Source organism: Miniopterus natalensis, chromosome 13 (genome assembly GCF_054644295.1).
Source record: "Miniopterus natalensis isolate mMinNat1 chromosome 13, mMinNat1.hap1, whole genome shotgun sequence".
Classification (NCBI taxonomy): Eukaryota; Metazoa; Chordata; class Mammalia; order Chiroptera; family Miniopteridae; genus Miniopterus; species Miniopterus natalensis.
The window spans coordinates 48,162,120-48,182,712 of record NC_142093.1 but is presented as its reverse complement, the minus strand read 5'-3'; the positions used below and the strand labels follow the sequence as shown (position 1 = coordinate 48,182,712).

Below are 20,593 nucleotides of genomic sequence, written 5' to 3'. Positions count from 1 at the left end.
ATAACTATATAAAACAAAAATAATGACACTGTGTTGTGTTTGCAGTATATATATAAAAAAAACACATGACAACATTAGCAAAAACATTAGGTAATCAAACTGTGGTAATCTATATAGCGGAATACTACTCAGCAATAAAAATTAATCAACTATTGCTTCATGTAACAACATGGAGGAATCTTTTTTAAAAAAAATTTTAATTCACGGAGTTGTGCAATTATCACCACTATCTAATTTACATCACCCCAAAAGGAAAACCATACTCATTTTTAAAAAATGTTTTTACTGATTTTTTTTTTAGAGAGAGGAAGGGAGAGAGAGAAACATCAATGATGAGAGAGTCAATGACTGGCTGCTGCCTGCATGGCCCCTACTGGGACTGAGCATGAAACCCCCGCATGTGCCCTGACCGGGAATCGAAATGACCTCCTGGTTCATGGGTCAATACTCAACCACTGAGCCACGCTGGCTGGGCAGGAAACCCATACTCATTAACTATCACTACCCATTTCTCCCTCCCTGCAGTGGCTGGTAACCACTAATCTCCTCCTCTCTCTATGGACTCCATCCGAAACATTTCTTATCAATGACACCATGTGCTACGTACTCGTCTTTGTGACTGGCTTCTTTCACTTAGTGCAATGTTTTCAAGGTTCGTCTATGCCATAGCATGTATTCCTACTTTATTCATTTTTATTGCTGAGTCGTATCCCACTGTATAGATATACCACACTTTGTTCATTCATTGACTGATGAACATTTATTTCCCCCCCACTTTGGCATGAATAATGAATAATGCTGCTATGAACATTCATATACAAATTTTTGTGTGAGCATGTTCTCAGTTCTCTTAGGTATATACCTAGGAGTGGAGTGACTTGGTAATATGTTAACTTTACGCTTAACATCTGAGAAACTGCCAAACTGTTTTCCAAAGAGGCTGTACCTCTTTGTAGTCTCACCAGAAACATGAGGCTTCCAGTTTCTCCAGATCCTCGCCTACAATCTGTCTTTCTGATCACAGCCATCCTGGTGTGTCCAAAGTGGTATCTTATCATGGCTTTAATTTGTATTTTCCTGATAACTAGTAATGTTCAGCATCTTTTTTATATATCTTCTTTGGGGAAATGTCTATCAAATCTTTTGCTCCTTTTAAAGGGATTTTTTGTCTTTTTATTTTTATCTTATATGCATTTTTCTCAGTGAATAAGACCAGACCCCACAGCCTCCACATTGTATCATTCCATTCATATCATATTCTGCAAAAGGAAAGGCTGTAGGGAAGGAAACCAGATCAGTGGCTGCTTGGGGTTGGGACCGAAAGTGGAGTGACTACAAAGGGACAGCAGAAGGGAATTCGGGGGATGACGGAAGTATGCTGAACAGCACTGTTGTGTTGGACATGCGACTCCTCCCATTCGCAGAATCCCATACAACTGTACACCACAAAAAAATGACTTTTACTGTATGCAAGATTAAAAAAATCCAACCAGGACTTCCAAGGACCAAAAGATGGAATGCAGACCGTGACAAGTGAATTTGTTTACAATTGTATGTCGTAAGCACACTAAAGGCAATAAAGAAGCTAACATAAGTAACTTTTGAGAACTGTTTTGAGTGGATATTGTAAGGCTCAAGGAGAAAAAACTGCAGGGACACTCTTTTCAAGGGGGAACATTCGCTTCTCATTGTGCCGAAGCTTTGCTTACCCTTTCTACTCATGTCTTCTTTTAGCCCTTTCTCTCTTTTTTGCTTAAAAGAATAAAAATGGCCCTGGACAACGTGGGTCACTGGCCTGCACACTGAGGGTCTTGGGTTCCACTCCCAGTCAAGGGTTACCTGGGCTGTGGGAGGCAACCAATTGCTATCTTTCTCTCACATCGATGTTTCACTCTCTCTCCTCCCCCATCCCTTCCACTCTCTCTAAGAATCATTGGGAAAAATAGCCTCACTCCTTGGGTGAGGATTTTAAAACAAAGAATAAAAATCATTTCCTTCCCATTTCAAGTGCTAGTTTAGCGGAGACATGTTTCAAGAGCCAGCCCTGCACACTTACTGCCGGGCTTCCCAACTGTGATGTGCCTCCCATCAGGGTGCGTCTGAAAAAATGGCATATTTGTTGGTGCAGAGGTGTAAATGGACAAGGCTGCCCTAGCCTCGTCTGGCTGTCTGTAGGCTGAGTGGATTGGTATCTTGGCACAACTACAACCCACCCCTGCACTGTTTCCCCTACCACTTGGGAAACTTTCCCTCTGCATGCCTCTTCCAACCATGGTACTCAGCTGCATGACTCAGCCAGTTGCAGACACGGATGCCCTCTGCAAAAACGGAATTTGTCTGTTCTTTCCTCTCTCTGTGCAGAGCTGACTAGTTTAAACAGGGACATTTCCAACATCAGTATCACTAGCATCAAGCAGTAACTTATTGACTGGAGTTTTTGAAATAATTTTTACCAAACTTACCTTTTCTTTCATTTTTTCCACCTTACTTTTTAGCTGGGGCACTACACTGTTGGGTGGCAAGCCTTTTTCCAATTGAGTCACAAATTTGGTGTATTTAGAAACTTGACTGTTTAGGGCTTCTGGATCGAGGCAGTCAAATTTGGACTATGAAAATTAGAGGGGAAAAAAGAAGTTAAGATATATGATAATAGGCAAGCTTGAACAGTGAAGTTGTTTACTCAGATTTTCCAGTAGTAAAATTGTTAATCCGAGTCAACGCTATACTTTTGGAAATGGCTTTACTTAGTAAGATTGCCAAGAGTCTATAAGGCATGTCATTCCTTTCATGTCGTTGTATCCCACATCACCACATGCTGTACTGATCATGCACCCATTTAATATAAAAGATGTAAAGATGCCCCCCCAATATGCATGCATCTATAAATATATTTCTTAGTTATATAAACATATAAATGTACACACATATTAAAATGCCAGGTGGTCATATGAACTGAAGTCAACAGAATATTTGTAAAACTTTCATTTTTTCCCCAGGTTCAACATTTTATTTCTTACCCCTAATGGGTCTTTTTGTGCATTTTGTATGGTGAATTCATGCCACTTTGGAAGCTGCTGTTCTCATCTGAGTAATCAGAAAACTCTCTAAGCTCCTTCTTTTTCCCTCAGGAGCTTCTACTTCTGAGATAAGTGATAAATGGGCTACACAAGAGCACTTTTAAGTCTCTGATATTGCCCGGCCGGGGTGGCTCAGCGGATGAGCATCGACCTATATATGATGCAGGTTCAATTCCGGGTCAGGGCACATGCCCAGGTTGTGGGCTCGATCCCCAGCAGGGGGCGTGCAGGAGGCAGCCGGTCAATGACTCTCTCACCATTGATGTTTCTCTTTCTCTTTCCCTCTCCCTTCCTCTCTGTGAAACCAGTAAAAATATATCTTAAAAAAAGAAGTCTCTGATATTACAGCAGAGCAGATATTTGTTAGTTTTCTGTTTTCCTCCCCAAGGGTAAGTCCTGTCAGGGTTTGGATTTTGTCCTTTAACACTGGTATCCCCAGCAGCTAGAGCCTTATCTGGGGAACATTTCCATGTCCCTGTTATTTAACTCCGACCTATGACTTCTAATTGCAGATATTGCACAAGCTGACGGCATTTCTAACACGTCCATGTCGCACTTCAAAGTATAGATGGTCATCTGTTCTGCCTCTTAGAGTGCTGACCCCTGTTGAGTTTGAATATAAAGGTAGACCCTAGACAGCAAATGCTACTTGGCCCCCTAATTAGGAGAATTTACTTTTGAGCTCTCTGATTCTACCTTATTACAGTGAACAAAACAGCTTCTTTTTTTTTCCTCAAAGGACAGTAAGAACAGAACCTAAGCTAACAGAAATCCAAAGTGTATATATAGATCACAAATAAAAACCCACAATCCTCAAGAACACTTGGGTGTAGTGTATCATAACAACACTGGTTCAAAACCTACAAAGCAGTAAAGGTCCTCCGATGCTCTCTTCTTCTAGCCTTAAATGCAGGGCCTGAGACAATGCATTCTGCTGTGGCATACAGTGACCGAAAGACCTTTGTGCTTTTCACTGGAAAAATTATAGTAATTCCCATAACATTATAACGTTGCATATTTTACCGAAATTAAAAATATACCAGACTGTTAAAAAATTGTAATTTATATCATTAGGATATTAGGTTTCATTAAAACAAAAATAATTTAAGAATTGAGAGCTTTTTTTTACCTTCAACCAATCTTGTTGGAGTTGATCCCATTCAGACAAAGAATCCCAGAGCAATTGTTTGAGCTTCACTTCAGCGCTAACTTCCTCCAAATCTTCAAACTTAGAAACTTCTACCTTTAAAAATGTAATACACAAAACGTACTCTTTAATTTTCAGATATAAATACCTTTTGTTATCCTCCTAGTAGTAATTATTGATATAGCAACGAAGCAGAATATTCAGGGGATCCTAACTGGAGAAAGAAAAGGAGAGAGGGAAACAAATGGAAATAAAAATCACAAAACCCCATGTAAATTCAAATTTCCATTTGAGTGACAAAATATAACTCTATTTCCTAAGAACGTAAATATTCTCCAAAGATGTATATATCACAAGCATACTGTGGGTATTTTTCCTCAAGTTGGATCATACATGCATGTACATGCCTGGCCTTTTTTGGAAAACAGATGAACCTTCAGAAACTGAAGACTGATTCCTTTAGGGTTTTTGTGCACTTAGATGATAGAAGAAGTTTGTGCAGTAAGTAGCTGGTGGAGAGAATGGGCTGATTGACAATGGAAAGGACAGGCTGGTTTCTTGCCTCTTTTTAACCTCATGGGCTATAGGTGAACCTTATAGAGAGAAATGCTGCAGGAAAATCTGAAGAAGCTGTTTTCATGAAGTGTTTTAAGACTGCCCTGGCTCCGAGGCGGGGAAACCTCCAGGGAGGGTGGTTGCACAGAAATTGTGAGCCTTGCTATAAGCTAGGGCTTTGAACTTTGCATCCAACAGCAGCAGCTACACATTCTTTTCAAGCGCACATGGAACATTCCCAAGGGTAGATCATTGAATACCAAGGGTAAAGGGGCCACAAAACAAGTCTTAGAAATTTTAAGAAGATTGAAATCATGCTATCTGTCTTTTCCAACCACAATGGTATGAAACTAGAAATCAACAAGAGGAAGCTGGGAAATCTACAAGCACATGGAAACTAAACAACAAATTCCTGAACAACCAATGGGTGAAAGAGAAACTGAAAAATGAAATTGTCTTGAAACAATGAACATAAAAACACTGAGAGGCCACAAAACAAGTGCTAGAAAATTTAAGACTGAAATCATACCATGTATCTTTTCCAAACACAATGGTATGAAACTAGAAACCAATAACAAACTTCTCTTAGCTTCAAGGAGCTGGTTTTTTTGAAAAGATAAACACAATTGACAAACCTTTAGGTAGAGTAAGAAAAAAAAAAGAGAGAATACTCAAATAAATGAAATCAAAGAGGAGACATTACAACTGATACCACAGAAATATATAGTACAATACTATGAACAAGCATTTGCCAATTGCTTAATCTACAGGAAAAAGATAAATTCCTAGAAACATATGATCTAAAAAGGCTGAATCAGGAAGAAATAGAAAATCTAAACAGGCCAAAAACGAGTAAGGAGATTGAATCAGTAATCAAAAATCTCCAAACACAGAAAAGCCCAGTACCAGAGAGACGGCTTCACTGATCAACTCTACCAAACACTTAAAGAAGAATTAATGCCAATCTTTCTCAAACTCCCAAAAATGTAAGAGGTGGAAACACTTCCAAACTCACTTTACAAGGCCAGGACTACTCTGATACTAAGGATCTAGCCCTGTCTTCAAGAACAATTAGAAATTATTTCCTAGGCCAGTCAGGCCTTCACTCCTATCCCCCAAATGACCGAGAGGTTCAGAAAGAAGGTTGGATTGAGGTGATCCTGAAGGAAGAATTCGTCAAGTATAGATACGGTGTGTGGAAGGAGGGGGGCGCACTTCTATTGCAGGCACTGGCTCAGGCTTTCTGGCCTGCGCAGTGCCCACCTGCTAGCTGTAGCTTTTTATCAAGCACTGTTCCATACCTCACTTCCCGCCTAATACTGTCCTGTCTTGTAGGTCAGTTAACTCAGCCTGGGAACAATACGGAACCCTAGGTCTGTCCTGCACAGCCCTCCTGCCTCAGGTGTTGCACCAGTCACATCGTGGAAGTGCCAAGCCCATTATTTCATAGATTGCTCCACCAACCCCTGGGCTCTGGAGTGGGCAGCTCCTCAGACCACTTTCTGGCCATCCATTTGGGGTTCTGGAAGAGACACGTGTGTTCCCACGTACAGTCCAAGCACTCCTCCAGCACTTTGGGGGAGAGTAGACACTACCCTCATTGCTGGTGGCGCCCCTGGTTTTGACCCTAGAAATCATTTCTATTCTCTTTTCATTTTGGCCTCCCTAGTAGCTGTTTAGAGCACTTGTATCTCTCACTCATTTCTCTTCTTCTTTTTTTTTTTCAGGCATATCTTTTTGCCTTTCACACCTACCCTCTTGGATCCATCTATGCCCTGGCTTAGCCAAATTCTCTTCTGTCATCAAACTGGCACATCAAACCAGGGCAATTCAGGAAATATTCATGGACTCATAACTCACACATGGATGTAAAAGAAACTTGAATATTACTCAGGAAAGTAGTTGACCATGCTTAAATAGCCACATTCATTTTAAGATGGAAATTACAGTATGTGGTCTGAGGACTTACCTATAATTCATAATTACTTTTTAATAAGAAAGATATTTTGTCTCTAGACTGTCCTAATCTTTAAATACCTCAAAGGCAGGGACACATCATGCTTGTTTCAGGCTGTTTCAGCTCAGTGACTGGCACACAGGTGTCCAAATGTTAAATGTTCAGTCACACTGTTGAAAGCACTTGTGCATCAGTGCATTTCTGTGCACACGTTTTAAACACACATGTAGACTGACATTTCTCAGTGGGAAGGGTGGGGGGTGGGGGGTGGGGAGCGGAAGAGGTTAACCAAAGAACTTATATGCATAAATGTGTAGTCCATGGACACAGACAACACTGAGCTGAAGGCCTGGGGGGGGCGGGAGCTGGGAGGAGGGGGGGCAAAGGAGGGAAAATGGGGGACGTCTGTAATACACTCAACAATAACAATAAATTAAAAAAAATAAAAACACATGAAGAGTTGTTATTACCTTAAAGTTTTTCTGATAAGATTTGTATTGAAATGCGCGTTTCTGAAGGTCATCTAGAACTGCTTGCAGGTCATTCAACATGGACTTCACTTTGTCTTGGTCAGCATTAATATCCAAAATCTGTGGATCCTGTAAAATTAAGACAGTTTTTGATTCGTGGTTCCTGCTTTTTGATGTAGACCATTACAATAAATTAACGAACATTTTCAAAAAATATTTTTCTAATTCTCCTCACTCTGATTTCTACAAAATATGTTAAAAATGATTCCTTTTTCTAAATTTTAAAGCAATGTGTACATACTGTAAAAAGTACAGAAATGTATAAAGAAGTGCCATGAGGATAACAATGGTTTTAAATAGTACCTATTACAGTTTCCCTCATCTGCTTTCATTTCTTACATTTAGCAACAATAGGTATTGCTTCTCAACAAAGAATAATCATTCACAACTTTTTATTGTTGACTCTGTATGGAAAACAGTATATAGTGCAGCAGCTAATAGCAGACTATTAGCCATTGGAAGCAGACCGCCTAAGCTTGAATTCTGGTTCCTCCATTTATTATCACTTAACCTCCTTGTGTCTTGGTCTCTTCCTTTATAAAATGTGAATACTAAAACCTTATAGGTGTTCTGAGGATTACATGAGTTAAAACATGCAAATGTATATAAGAATGGTCCTGGAAGTATTGTTCATCATTGTCAAAAACTGTTAACAACCCCAATGTCCAGAGACCGTGGTATATGATGAAATACTATATAGCAGTGAACATGGATAATTAGCTACATTACACACGGCAGCAAGGATGAATCTCAGGAATGAAACAAAATTAAACAAAGGGCATACTACTGTGTGATTCCATTTAACTCAAGTTCACAACAGGCAAGACTACTTTACAGCATTAGAATTCAGGGCAGTGGCTGCCTTTGGAGAGGAAGGAAGGGTTAGTGATAAAAGGGGACACTAAGGGAACCAGTAAGTTGACATGTGTAGTGGATACACGGGTGTGTTCTCTTTCTCATAATTCACTGAGTCTTACAGGTATTACAGTTATGTACAGTACTCTCTGTGTGAAAATACGAAAATACTTTAGTACCTGACACATAATAAGTGCACAATAAATGTTACTTTTACATTCCCCTGTTAATACATATAAATGTATATTGTAACCTTTAATGTCTGTTTTGTTTTCCTTTGGGTGGAAGTACCCTAATACATTTTACTAATTCTTTGTTGCTGGACATTGACTTTTTTCCAATTATTCTGATTTGATTATAGCTTTATATGGCTTTATACTTCTGTGATAAGTTTTAGTCAATGTTAATAATAAAATAATGGATCGGTACAAAATCAGATGTTCATGTATGCTTCAGTTAAGAATCACCCAGATGTCTCTTTTAAATTATTAAAAAAATCCCCCTTGTATCTTTTGTATAGTAAAATTAGTGCAAGTTAACCAAATATTCTTCATTATCATCATTACTTTATATTCTGCCTCTTCCTAAATAGAAATTTTCTAATATGTGGCTAAGAAAACTCATTGTGACAATAGCTATAAATATGCTAGCAAGTTGTAGAAACATTCGTTTGAGAATAATAAATAAAGGCCAGGAGAAAGAAAATTCAATATTATATATATACTTCGCTTGCAATGGTCTGAAGTTTAGTTGGTACTTGAAGAGAGTTCAGAAGCACTTTTGATTTTAAATAGAAGTTCGAAGACCTTGTTAACCAGTCAGAATAAAGGGATATAAAACAAAAGTTAAATCAGATTAAAATAAAATATACTCCCTAAATGGTTCAATTAAAATGTAGTTGTCAAACTTTACACATTTTTTTTTTTTAATTCTTCCTTAACTTACCTGTGCTTGCAGCTTTATTTCATTCACTTCATTGGTTAGATCTTCAAGATCTTTACCTAAATGCACACAAAACTGCTTAATGCTTGTGTCTCTGTCACCCACGGATTTATCGATGGCATTCCGCACAGCAATAATGGACGGCTTCATAGTTGCAAAAACAGCAAAGTCTTCGGGCGGCGTGGGAACCTGATACTGTTCGATGAGCTTGTACATTTGCACCACCACATTTGCTTCCTCTTCAATGGTTTCTATCTGAATGGAAACAGGGGTTGCTTGTTGGTTAAAGATACCTGAGTCCTGCTGTCCCCTGGAGGTTCTGTCTACCAGGAGAGAGCCTCTGTGCCCGCGAGCATCCGCCGTGGGGAGCCAGCACGGGAAGGGCGCATTACACTGGCTGAAGCCTGTCGGGTGGTCACTACTGTCATCGTGACAATACAGGTAATCGGGACCAGGAGGTAGGCTGCTCAGAGCTGAGCACAGTTAGCATTATTCTTATAAATGTTTATATTTCCCCTTTCTCTCTTGTTCTTAAATAGTGCCAATATTTAAGGTTTTTCGGAAACACCACGCGCAGTGAGGATGCTCAGCTGTAGTATCAGAGCTCCCAGGCGCGCGTGCTGAGCTGTGACTGTCCCAGAACAGTCCTGAGCCGTGGACCAGCCATGCCTCTGCCTGCGCAGATTCAGAACTCTGATCTGTGGTGAGCCTCCCAACTATCCGTTAACAAATATTTTTACTACCTCTGACTGACTACTAAACATCTTCACTTTGATGTCCTACCTTCAGTGGACAGTGTCTTTCTTAATTTTCTGGCAAGGGACTCTCCAATCTTGGGGGGAACCCCCTTCCCCCAACTCTGCCACATGGTTATCGATGGCGCAGCTGTGTTCATACAGCCTGATCCAGCCTCCTGGCCACAAGCTGAACCAAGTAGCATCAAACTGGGAGCCAGCAGTCCCAGATCAGTCTGGCCTCTCTCTGGGGCGTGAGAAGAGCTAGACTGTAGCTGTGCTTAGAGGCCATTTGCTTTCATGTGGAAACAGAAAGCAGGTAGGTCCTTAACATGGGAATATAAGTGCAGAGAGAAGCTTTCAGAGAAATGGTTCTCAACCTTTAGCTTGCATCCCAATCACCTTGGAAAGCTTGTTAAAGCAGAGACTGTTGATCCTAAGGTGGGGCTGAGGAATATTATGGACTTCTGACAAGTTCCCCGTTGCTGCTGCTGCTGATCTGGGGACCACCCTTTGAGAAACACTGTTCCAGAGAAGAGCAGGGATGAGAGATGGAAAGAGGAAGGCCTTCTGGTTTCTCTAGGCTGTACTAGTCCCTAGCTCCTGTCCTTTTTTATTTGTTTGCTAACCCTCACCCAAGGATATTTTTCCCATTGATTTGTAGAGAAAGTGGGAGGCAGGAAGGGAGGGGAAGAGAGAAGGAGAGAGAGAAACATTGATGTGAGAGACACATCGACTGGCTGCCTCTGCACGCTCCCTGACCAGGGCTGGGGATTGAACCTGCAACTCAGGTATGTGCCCTTGACTGGGAATCGAGCCCACGACCCTTCTTCAGTTGTAGGAATCCACTCACCCTTTCCTGAATTTCATCAAGAAATACTAAGCTGTTAACATATTCTATGGTGGTCGATGGAACAAATTCAAGTTTATACTCTGCATCCTGTGCCTCAGAGATAATGGCATCCACTTTTTTCTTGCTTTGACAAGGAAGCATATAATTTAGCACCTAGGAAAAAAAAGGAAAATGTAAATCATAACTACTTGAATATATTTGCATTCTTATTATATATTTTAGATCAACCCTACTTGAACATCTGTTAAATCAGCAAGTATTGGAAGCAGCAGTGTATATGTAAAGGGACTTCTTTTCACATTAAATCCCTGCTAGATAAACCAACAGGCAGGGCAAGTTGTGAAGATCATTTCCATAACAAACTAGATTGCACAGCTTATTTAACAGTTTGCTTAAATTCTCCAATCTCTTATTAACAACCTTTCTGACACTTTTCCCTATGTAGTGACATTGTGGTGTCCTCCCCAGCATCAGTTCTACCCCTCTCCTGTTGGGTGGTAGCCATGTGGCTTGCGGGAAATTGATCAGTTTCTCCTTCAGAAACAAAGGTGGAGCCTGATGGATCACTAGGCAAACGCAAGGCTGGCTTCCTTGGGCTAATGTGACTGGATAAGGGCGGACCCCTGACTTAGCTGATTCTGCTGGACACAGAGGTCCAGTACCACTGTTTAAGGCTGAGAGAAACGTATGCTCAGAACCCCAATCTCCCTTTCCTTCTGTTTATGTGCATAAAACCAAGGAAATAATTAGCTTACGGAGCTTTTCACAACCAATTCACAAATGTGAGGGCATGCTAGCCTCCTAAGGAAGCTGGCACTCCGGAGGCCCAGGAAAGACAATGAAAAGAAATGGGTTCTTGGTAACACCACCGGGTCACTAGATCAAACCTCCCCGATGCCCATTCACCCTGTTTTTTGTGTGGCTTTTTTTTTTTTTTTTTTAAGCTGCATAGCCTATACATTTTCTGACTGCTTAATCCGGTTTGAGACCAGTTTTCTTTGGCTCAGTATATAGTAGTAGAGCTCAAACTGTTGAAATGGTATTGAATTTGCTCCAGTTCTGTACTTTGTCCTTAACAGATGAAGTCGCAAAGCTCGAGCAGAAAGCCCAGTGTCATATAGCTAATGACAGTGACAGACTGGGTACTGGCCCTTGGGTCCGCCGCCTTTGATACAGGGCTCAGAGGTTTTTTGTAAAGGGCCAGATAGTAGAGATGTTTTAGATTTGCAGGACATACGGTCTGTTACAACTGCTCACCTTTGCCCTGGTAGTGAGAAAGCAGCCACAGCTATGCCACACAGAAGCACACTGCCATGGCTGTGTTCTAATAAACTGTACAAAACGGGCGGCAGGCTGGATTGACCCCGTGAGCGACAGCTTGCCAATTACCAAAATATAATCAGATCTATAGGGACCGTTTCAGATCAGGAAATGATCTCCAAAACTCGGTCTCAGGATCCTAGACGGAGGTGGCATTCCCACTAGGACGCTTGGAAGCCTTAAAATACTCCCAACAAAGGAAAAAGGCGTTAAGAGTGAGAGGTTAGCCGAGGCTTGCAGTCCCCTCTCCTTCCTCATCTGAAAGCTGACTGTGCTTGGGACAGGAAGGAGACTATGGAACTTTTCCTAGAAATCAAGACTGCACAGTAGACTGATGTTAATTTAAAATATTTGCAATACTAGAAAACAAAGATAGTTTATTTGCAGTAGTAAAGTCATAAAATAATTGTAGAGGCCATAATTAAATTTTTTCCTAGTTCATACTTACCTCCAAGCATCGCAAAGGTGATGGAATTAGTTTTTCTTTAAGCAGCTTCGTGTCAATGAGCAGCAAGCCTACATTTCTGGTGGGTTTTAGAGCCATAGCGTCCTTGTGCTGTTTGTGATATTTTTCCAGTTGTTCACTGAAGAATTTGACATCTACATAAAATAATTCAGACAAAGCATAAAATATATTAGATTTTGAAGGATCATCATGAAATATATTACAATTATTGTATTAATAAATTTATATATGTATTTATGTTATTCATATGTAAGCTACTTTGTATAACTTTAAAATATTAATTCATAGTTCTTAAATTTTACTCTTGTAATAAAAAAGAACGTAATAATTAAATATGTTTTAAAATACGTAAATATGTGTCTGGCTCTTATTAAAAGACAGCAAATGAAAATAGCATAATTGCATTAGAGAATCTAGTCTGGAATGGACTAGATTCTATAGAGTTGGGTTGGTTTGAAATTGGGCTCAATCTAGGGGTTCTCCTACATGATACCACGAAGGAAAGCATTTTGAAGATATTAACAATAAGAGTTTGAGACACAAAAGACCAAGCATAGCTATAGTTATGTCCATTCCTCTTACCACCCCCCTACCCCCACCAGCCCTGCTCCCACATCTTTGTCAGTCTGCATCTGCATCTGCCCTGTGCTGCAGCTGGGTTTTTTTTTTTTTTTTTTTATATATCTTTATTGATTTTCAGAGAGAGGAAAGGAGAGGGAGAGAGAGATAGAAACATCAATGATGAGAGAGTCATTGATTGAGCCCACAACCCGGGCGTGTGCCCTGACTGGGAATCGAACCCTGATCGCCTGGATCCTAGGTCGACGCTCAACCGCTGAGCCACGCCCGGCCGGGCTGGGTTTTGATGATCTCCCTGCCCCGTTTTTCTCCCTTCCCCAGTCCACCTGAAACCAGTGGAAGCCCCGTTACCCTTGAATACACTTTCATCACACTATCTGTCAAACACAGCTCTTCCTAATACACACACAGTACTGAGCTACTCTGCTGGCCTTTCAAAACCCTGCACCCTCTCAAATTTAGCTAACTTTATTTCCAATTATTTCCTCCATTTGAGTCAGACTGATCTCCTTAGTGCATCCTGTTCTCCTTCTGAAACGCCCCCACCATCACAAAGAAAAATGGGTGTTGATTCCCACCTTTATAATAAAGGGGGGTCGGACACAGTATAAAGAACACACCAGACAAAGTGAAGACCCAGGGTCAGTCTTTAATCCATACGTGGCTTTGGGTTAGTTACTTCAGCTTTCTGAGCTTCAGCTTCCTTATAATAGAAAAAGGGACAATTACCTACCCTACTCACATCAGGTTTTGATATGTTTTCTTAGAACTGACAAAATAAGGATATCAAATAATTGGAGAAGTCCCCTCGGAAGGAAAGCTGCATAATGTTGCTTAGTCTAGCATTTCCAAAATTATTTAAACAGAGTCCTTTTTTTCCAATCCTCACCTGAGGATATGTTTCTGTTGATTTTATTTATTTATTTATTTATTGTTAATCCTTACCCAAGGAAAATTTTTCCATTGAAATAAAAAAAGAATATGAATGATATGCTTCGCATTTTTAAATAGCAATAAATAATATGAACTTAATTTTCATAATCATCTGGGAACTTCCTTGCCTGAAATTTCACTTGGGTATTGTATATTGTTTTCTTTTGTAAAAGATAGGAAGTCTAATAAAATCATTTCCCCTTGGGTCTAATTTCAGCACCACGAGTTGTTCATTCACACCCACCAGGTTGCAATATGACCACAGAAATAAAGAGCAACTTGAGACTGGCCGGCATGGTTCAGTGGTTGAGCATCAACCTATGATCCAGGAGATCAAGGTTCGATTTTAGTCAGGGCACATGCCCGGGTTGCGGGCTCGATCCCCAGCAGAGAGCATGCAGGAGGCAGCCGATCAATGACTCTCTCATCACTGTTATTTCTATCTCTCCCTCTCCCTTCCTCTCTCTGAAATCGATAAAGACACATTTTTAAAAAGAGGAGCTTCAATTTATGAGCTAGAAACACACTCATGTAAACATGATTTAAAGGAATTTGTAGATGTAAACATTCCTTTCAACTCCTTCCCATATGCAAGCTATATAGTCCTATCGCTGGTACAACTTCACACTGAAAGATGAAGTCATTATGAGGAAATGCTTCCCATAATATTCTGAAATAAAACAGTAACACTGAATAAGGCTAAAGAAAAGAGTAATTCTACAGAAAATAACCTAGAAATGAAAAAACTCTTGTCTTTTGTCAGGCCAACTCTTTCGGGCTACCATTACTCTCACAACTCACCATCAAACCAAACTAGAAGACTACAAACCTCAATATCCCTATCAAAAATAATTAGTAAGGAAAATTAGAAAAGTTACCAGGTTCCTGAAGTTTAAGAGCTTCTAAATCAAGACTTTCATTTTCCTTGAAGAACAACTGGAACTTTTCAAATGTAGCTGCATATAATTGGGCAGATTCAAACGCTGCCTTTATGGTTTCCTGAATGTTACAAATAAACAGACAAGTGAAATTATATTTTTCCTGAGCAGAATCCAATTCAATGTAACTAAACAAACAAATAAACAAACACAAATGCCTTCTCCGTGTCCAACAATATGCTTTGACCTGGGGATCCATAAGTAAGGGAAGATGCCATCCTTGATGTCAAGGAGCAGTTAAAAATTCTCTTACAAAATTAAAATTTTAAAAAATCTTCAGCCTGGTCAGCATAGCTCAGTGGTTGACCATTGACCTATGATCCAGGAGATCGAGGTTCGATTCCCTGGTCAGGGCACATGCCCGGGTTGCGGGATCAATTCCCAGCAGGGGTCGTGCAGGAGGCAGCTGATCAATGACTCTCATCATTGATGTTTCTATCTCTCTCTCCCTCTCCCTTCCTCCCTCTTAAATCAATAAAAATATATATTTTAAACATCTTCAAATCTGACTTTTGAAGAATTGTTCCTTATGATTGAAAGAAAGCAAACTTGTAAATTTTTTTAACTTCATGGTGGACTTACACATCACTTATAATCACATGACAAGAAACAATGTCGTTTTTTCAAATTGCAAATTTTGTCTTACTTGAAGTGTTTTTGAGCAAAGGCAATAGTGTTTAGCTCATCTACAGGGTGAACTGCTTCATCTTACATCAAATCCTCTGTAGTGGCAAGTCTCTTATTCCAAAATGTCTCTCAGAATTTCCCCTTTCCTTCACCTATCTTAAACTTGGCTACAACCTCCCCTTCCCCACAAATTTTCTTAAAAATCAAAACAATAATTTCCTATCATTTCAGTCCCTTATTACCTGTGTCAATACATATTATCAAGTTCAACACTTAAGAAAGGCAATTAATCTTGGTCCATGTCTCCCTGGCTGCACTCCATAGCCTTCCCTTTTTTCCCTACCAAGATTTTTTGCAAATGACTGTATTTTGTCCCAGGGAAAACTAGAGATGATCAATGGAGCTGCTCATTCCCAGCACATCCATGGCTAGTGATACTTTACGGAGAATGGCTAGCAGTAGAAAGTTTAATTACATAAAATAGCACACACCCTATATGGTCACATTTAGTTATTTGTTCATTTATATCCTTTTAATAGGTTCTTATCTATTCTTCCACACTCTTTCTGTTTATTTCTTTACATTAAACATTGAGAGGTAGAAACTGTCAAACGTGTATCTCCTTTGAGTTGACTTAATAGTGTCTCCGATATGTGGTGACACAGGTGATAGAAACACAATGGGAGGCCCATAAATGAAAAGCTCCAGCAGCATGTTCAGAATATGATTTGAAACTTTAATTGCTGATTCACATAAAGTTGTTGGAATACTACAAAGAATTCCACATATGTGTCACCAAAATTCCACATCATATTTGCTTTACCATTCTCTCTATATGTATATTAGTTTACTAGAAACCATTTGGGAGAAAGTTGAAGAGATGAGAGACTTTTACCCTTAAATATTTCAGGTGTATTTATTAAACGCAGGGTGTCTTCTTACATAACCACAGTACAATAATCTAAGTTCAGGAAATTAACATAAATATGAATTCGATTATCTAATTACAGACCTTATACAAATTTTCCTATTTGTTCCAAAAACGTCTACCATAGAAAAAAATATTTTCTGGGTCACTATCCCATCCAGGATCATGTATATTATCTTGTCATATCTTCTGGTTTCCTTTCATCTGGAACAATTCCTCAATCTTTATTTGTCTTTAATTTTTGAGGAATATATCTCATTGGTATGTGTGTTCTGTGCTTCCTAGTGCTAAGACTCAGTTGCACATTTTGGCAGGCGATGGGTGTTCTCAGTATCATGTCAGAAGACATACAACGTCCATCTGTTCCAGTGCTGGGTGACGTCAGCATGTTGGTTAAGGTGCTGTCTGTCAGTCTTTATCCCTGCACACTTACTATTTCCCCCTTAAAATCAATGAACATCTTATGCAGAGGTACTCTGAGACATTCAGTTTTTCATCATTCTTTCGCACACTCGTTTTAGTATGCATTGGAGATTCCTGTCCATTTCTATGATGGCTTTCATGGTGTCTCTATTTATGCTCCGTTTGTTTTATTGCATCTCCTGCATGATGAACGTGTTTCCTGTGCTATTGGGAGCATAGACATTTATAACCCCTGACTCACAGGCTCAGAAGTCTGCTTTCTTATTGCTTACATTCGCCTCTACACCACTGAGCACCCCTTCATTTTTAGCCTTTCTGAGTCACTTTGTTTCCTTTGCCTCTCTTAAATACAACATATATTATTTGTCTTGCCTTGCGAGCTAAATTTAAAATCTTTTTCTTTTAATAGGTGAGTTGGACATATTCACAGTTCACTGTATTATTGATATATTTGGTCTCAACTTGGTTATAGTATTTTTAAGTGTTTTATGGTTATTTTGTGTTTCTTTATTTCTCTATGTGGCAATTTTTTTAACACCATCAGTCACCCATTCCCTTATTAACCTGTCATCATCTGATTTGCTGGTTTTTACTGGTATTCTTTAATTCGCACTTATATCTCAAAAGCAATCAATAAATGTATTCTACTTTCCTCCTCTTCCTTCTTTGTTTTTAAAGTTAAATTATTCCTATTTCATTAGAACATCCAACATTTACATATTAGTTTCCCATCTTTGTCTCTACTTCTGTTTTAGCCTTAGATAGATCTACAATTAAACATATTAAATATTCACCATTAGTATTTTTTATATTAAGATTTAATTTTTTAGCGCGGCTGGTGTGGCTCAGAGGTTGAGCATCCACCTAGGATCCAGGAGATCGAGGTTCGATTCCCCGTTGGGGCACATGCCAGGGTTGCGGGCTCGATCCCCAGTCGGGGGCGTGCAGGAGGCAGCCGATCAATGACTCTCATTATTGATGTTTCTCTCTCTCTCCTCTCCCTTCCTCTTTCTGAAATCAAAATAGACATACATTTTTTTAAAAAAAGAACAGTGCTCTGACATATTTCAAATGGTTCTTTTCCCCTCTCTCTGCTGGAACCATGAAGGGATTTTTCTCTAGTATTTACTGGTTGAGCCCTTGGAAGTAAACCTGACAATATTATGCACCCCCAACCCCTCATGGCTGGGTCCCCTGGAATTTTGACTCTCAGAGTTGTCCATACTAAGTTTCCAGCGTTTCATCAGTTGCAGTGGAGGTCTTCCTGCCTGAACACTGGTTCCCCTGGTGGTTTCTGCTCATGGGTCTCTGTTCTCAGAAGCCATGTCTCCCTGTAACCACCTGTCTCCTCAGTCTTTGGGACTGTGGTTTGCCCTATGTCTTCACCTCTCTACTGATTTAAAAAGAGCTGTTGATTTCTCAGTCTGTTCAGATTTTTGCTTGTTGTTAGGACTGGAGACTTCCAAGCTCTTTATATGTGGAACCAGAAACAGGAAGATCAGTGTTTCTGCCAAAGTTATCTTTTGATTGGAAGAAATTTATCATCTTCCAGAAAAACTCCTGATCAGTATCCAATTCCTTAGGTCCTTATATTTTTAAATGCCCTGTATTCTTTTATAGCCTTGAGACTTGAGGACCTAGCTTGGTTAACGTCCTTGATTCACACTTTTTATTTCCTTGATTTTATTTTTAAATGCTTTTCCATTATTGCCTTGTTTATATGTCGTTTTCAGAAGTGTGATTTGGGTCTAATTCTCTTACTTCTGTCAGTTATTTGGTCATTTTGATATTTGAAGGAATTTTTCTTTAGTTTTAAAAGCTAATAGTTTTAAGAAGATATAATCAGAGTTGACTATTGTGGGACAATTTTCCAGTTTACTCTGTAGGCCCTTTCTATATATCAATTCAGGTTTTTTCTTCTTGGTTATAGTTATGTGTTTTCTACCCTTTGCTTCGTTTTTCTCCTTCAGAGACTCCATTTTTTTGTTTGTTATTTCTCCTTTGCTTGTCTTTTATCGCAGTTATTTTCTCTCTAGTTTTTTTTACATATATCTCCAGCTTACTTTCATTCCCTTGGTTCTTTTCCTGTCTTTCTTATTTTTCCTACCATTTTTCTCTGACTAGTCAATTTCCATTTGAATTTATTCTCCTCTGGCACCATGCGATTTAATCTTCATTTCTGAGATGATCCTGTCTGCCCTCCCCCATTTCTATTTTGAATTCTGAATTTTGGATTCTATGTGATTTTACACATATTCAAACGTTTCTGGATATTTACTTCAGTTTGCAGTGTAGCTTTTGTTTCCTGATTTCAGGGGGGAAGGGAAGAAATATTCACCAGCTGTTTTAATCTTCACTTTCTGCTTTCTCCTTATGGTAGTTTTTATGTATTCAGTATATCTTAATTTTCTCAGCACATAGGTTTAGGGTGATTTACAAGACTTATAATTCAAGGGTATTCTGTCAGTGAAGCAATGGGTATACTGTTTATTTTTTGGTGGTGGGGGATCAATTGGTTCTTTTTTGTCTTGCAGGACCATAAATTTTCACCAGTTGTTTCACTTCCCCTGCATCACCCAATGTTCAAATAATGCTTCATCTTCCTTTTTAACCTTATTTTCTACCCCAGAAGTGCTGCCCTCTCAGATATCTTGTACTTTTAATTCCTCTTCCTGTTGTCAGTGCTCTGCTCTACCAGGACTTTTTAGAAAAGCAGTTTACCATTTAGAGATTAAGTAGCATTCAATTTAAAGATAAGAAAGGAAGAAAATATACTGCTCAATTTCTTAAATATTAGTTTCAGTAAAAGTAAATATACCTTTATTTGAAAGATAATTGTGTGAAAGTTCTTATCATCTTCAAATACTGCTGATAAGCTTGGACCGAATCCACACATTTTTTCTTCAAGTTTGTTGTTAATGTAAGGGCTGGTGAAAGCATCAAAATATGGGTCAGGCACGAGATTGGGAACTGATAACACAGTGTTTTGAAACTGATTAATTGCACCAGAAATACCATCCTGTTAGAGAGAAAAGAAGAAACATAAATGTAAACACATATATCGTTATATTTATGAATATTTTTGAATTTTCTGAAATGCTAAAATAAATAAGAATAACTCATTGAACCATGCCAGATACTATACTGATTGTAAGTATATAAGAAATCAGAAGACACAGCTCTTGCCTTCAGGAAATATATTTTCTAATTGAGAGAGAAACAGATAAAAATTTATAACACTTTATGATGAATTTTATATTTGAAGTATGAACAAAACACAGAAAGGTCATAAGGGAAAGCAGGTCAAAGTGGGTCTAAGAGAATCAAAGTTTAAAGGGTGGGCTAAAAGTTTATACTCTTTGAGCAGTAATTTCCATTCTAGAAATCTATCCTAAGAGAAAAAATAGATAATTAAATATAGATTTGTGTGCAAGGACACTTACTGCAGTATTACTTATTAATAAAAACTTACTAAAGAAATACCTAAGTGTTTAAAAATAGGAGTATGGTTAGATTGTAATATATTTATACAATGGAAAATTAGGAACCCTTTCAATATGGTGTCTCCAAAGATTAATTAATGACATGGGGAAAGCTTATGATAAATGTTAGGTTTAAAAAGAGAGAGAGCAGGATAAAACTGTTACATAATATTTCTTTTAAAAATGCATTTATACAATCTCATGGTAAATTAGGTGTGTTTGGTATTTCAGTAAGACAAAATTGAAG

At 38.9% G+C, this 20,593-nt stretch overlaps 1 protein-coding gene across 1 annotated transcript in view; it reads right to left on the bottom strand.

The window, feature by feature from the left end:
* Positions 1-20,593, bottom strand: part of DNAH6 (dynein axonemal heavy chain 6) — a 174,706-nt gene that overhangs the window by 120,561 nt on the left and 33,552 nt on the right. Inside the window, exons 11-18 of the mRNA XM_016202528.2 lie at positions 19,683-19,883; positions 14,827-14,947; positions 12,419-12,570; positions 10,651-10,803; positions 9,067-9,318; positions 7,207-7,335; positions 4,207-4,320; positions 2,463-2,606 (exon numbers count right to left, since the gene is read on the bottom strand). Coding sequence (XP_016058014.2) covers positions 2,463-2,606; positions 4,207-4,320; positions 7,207-7,335; positions 9,067-9,318; positions 10,651-10,803; positions 12,419-12,570; positions 14,827-14,947; positions 19,683-19,883 — 1,266 coding nt within the window. The remainder of the gene's footprint in view (positions 1-2,462; positions 2,607-4,206; positions 4,321-7,206; positions 7,336-9,066; positions 9,319-10,650; positions 10,804-12,418; positions 12,571-14,826; positions 14,948-19,682; positions 19,884-20,593) is intronic.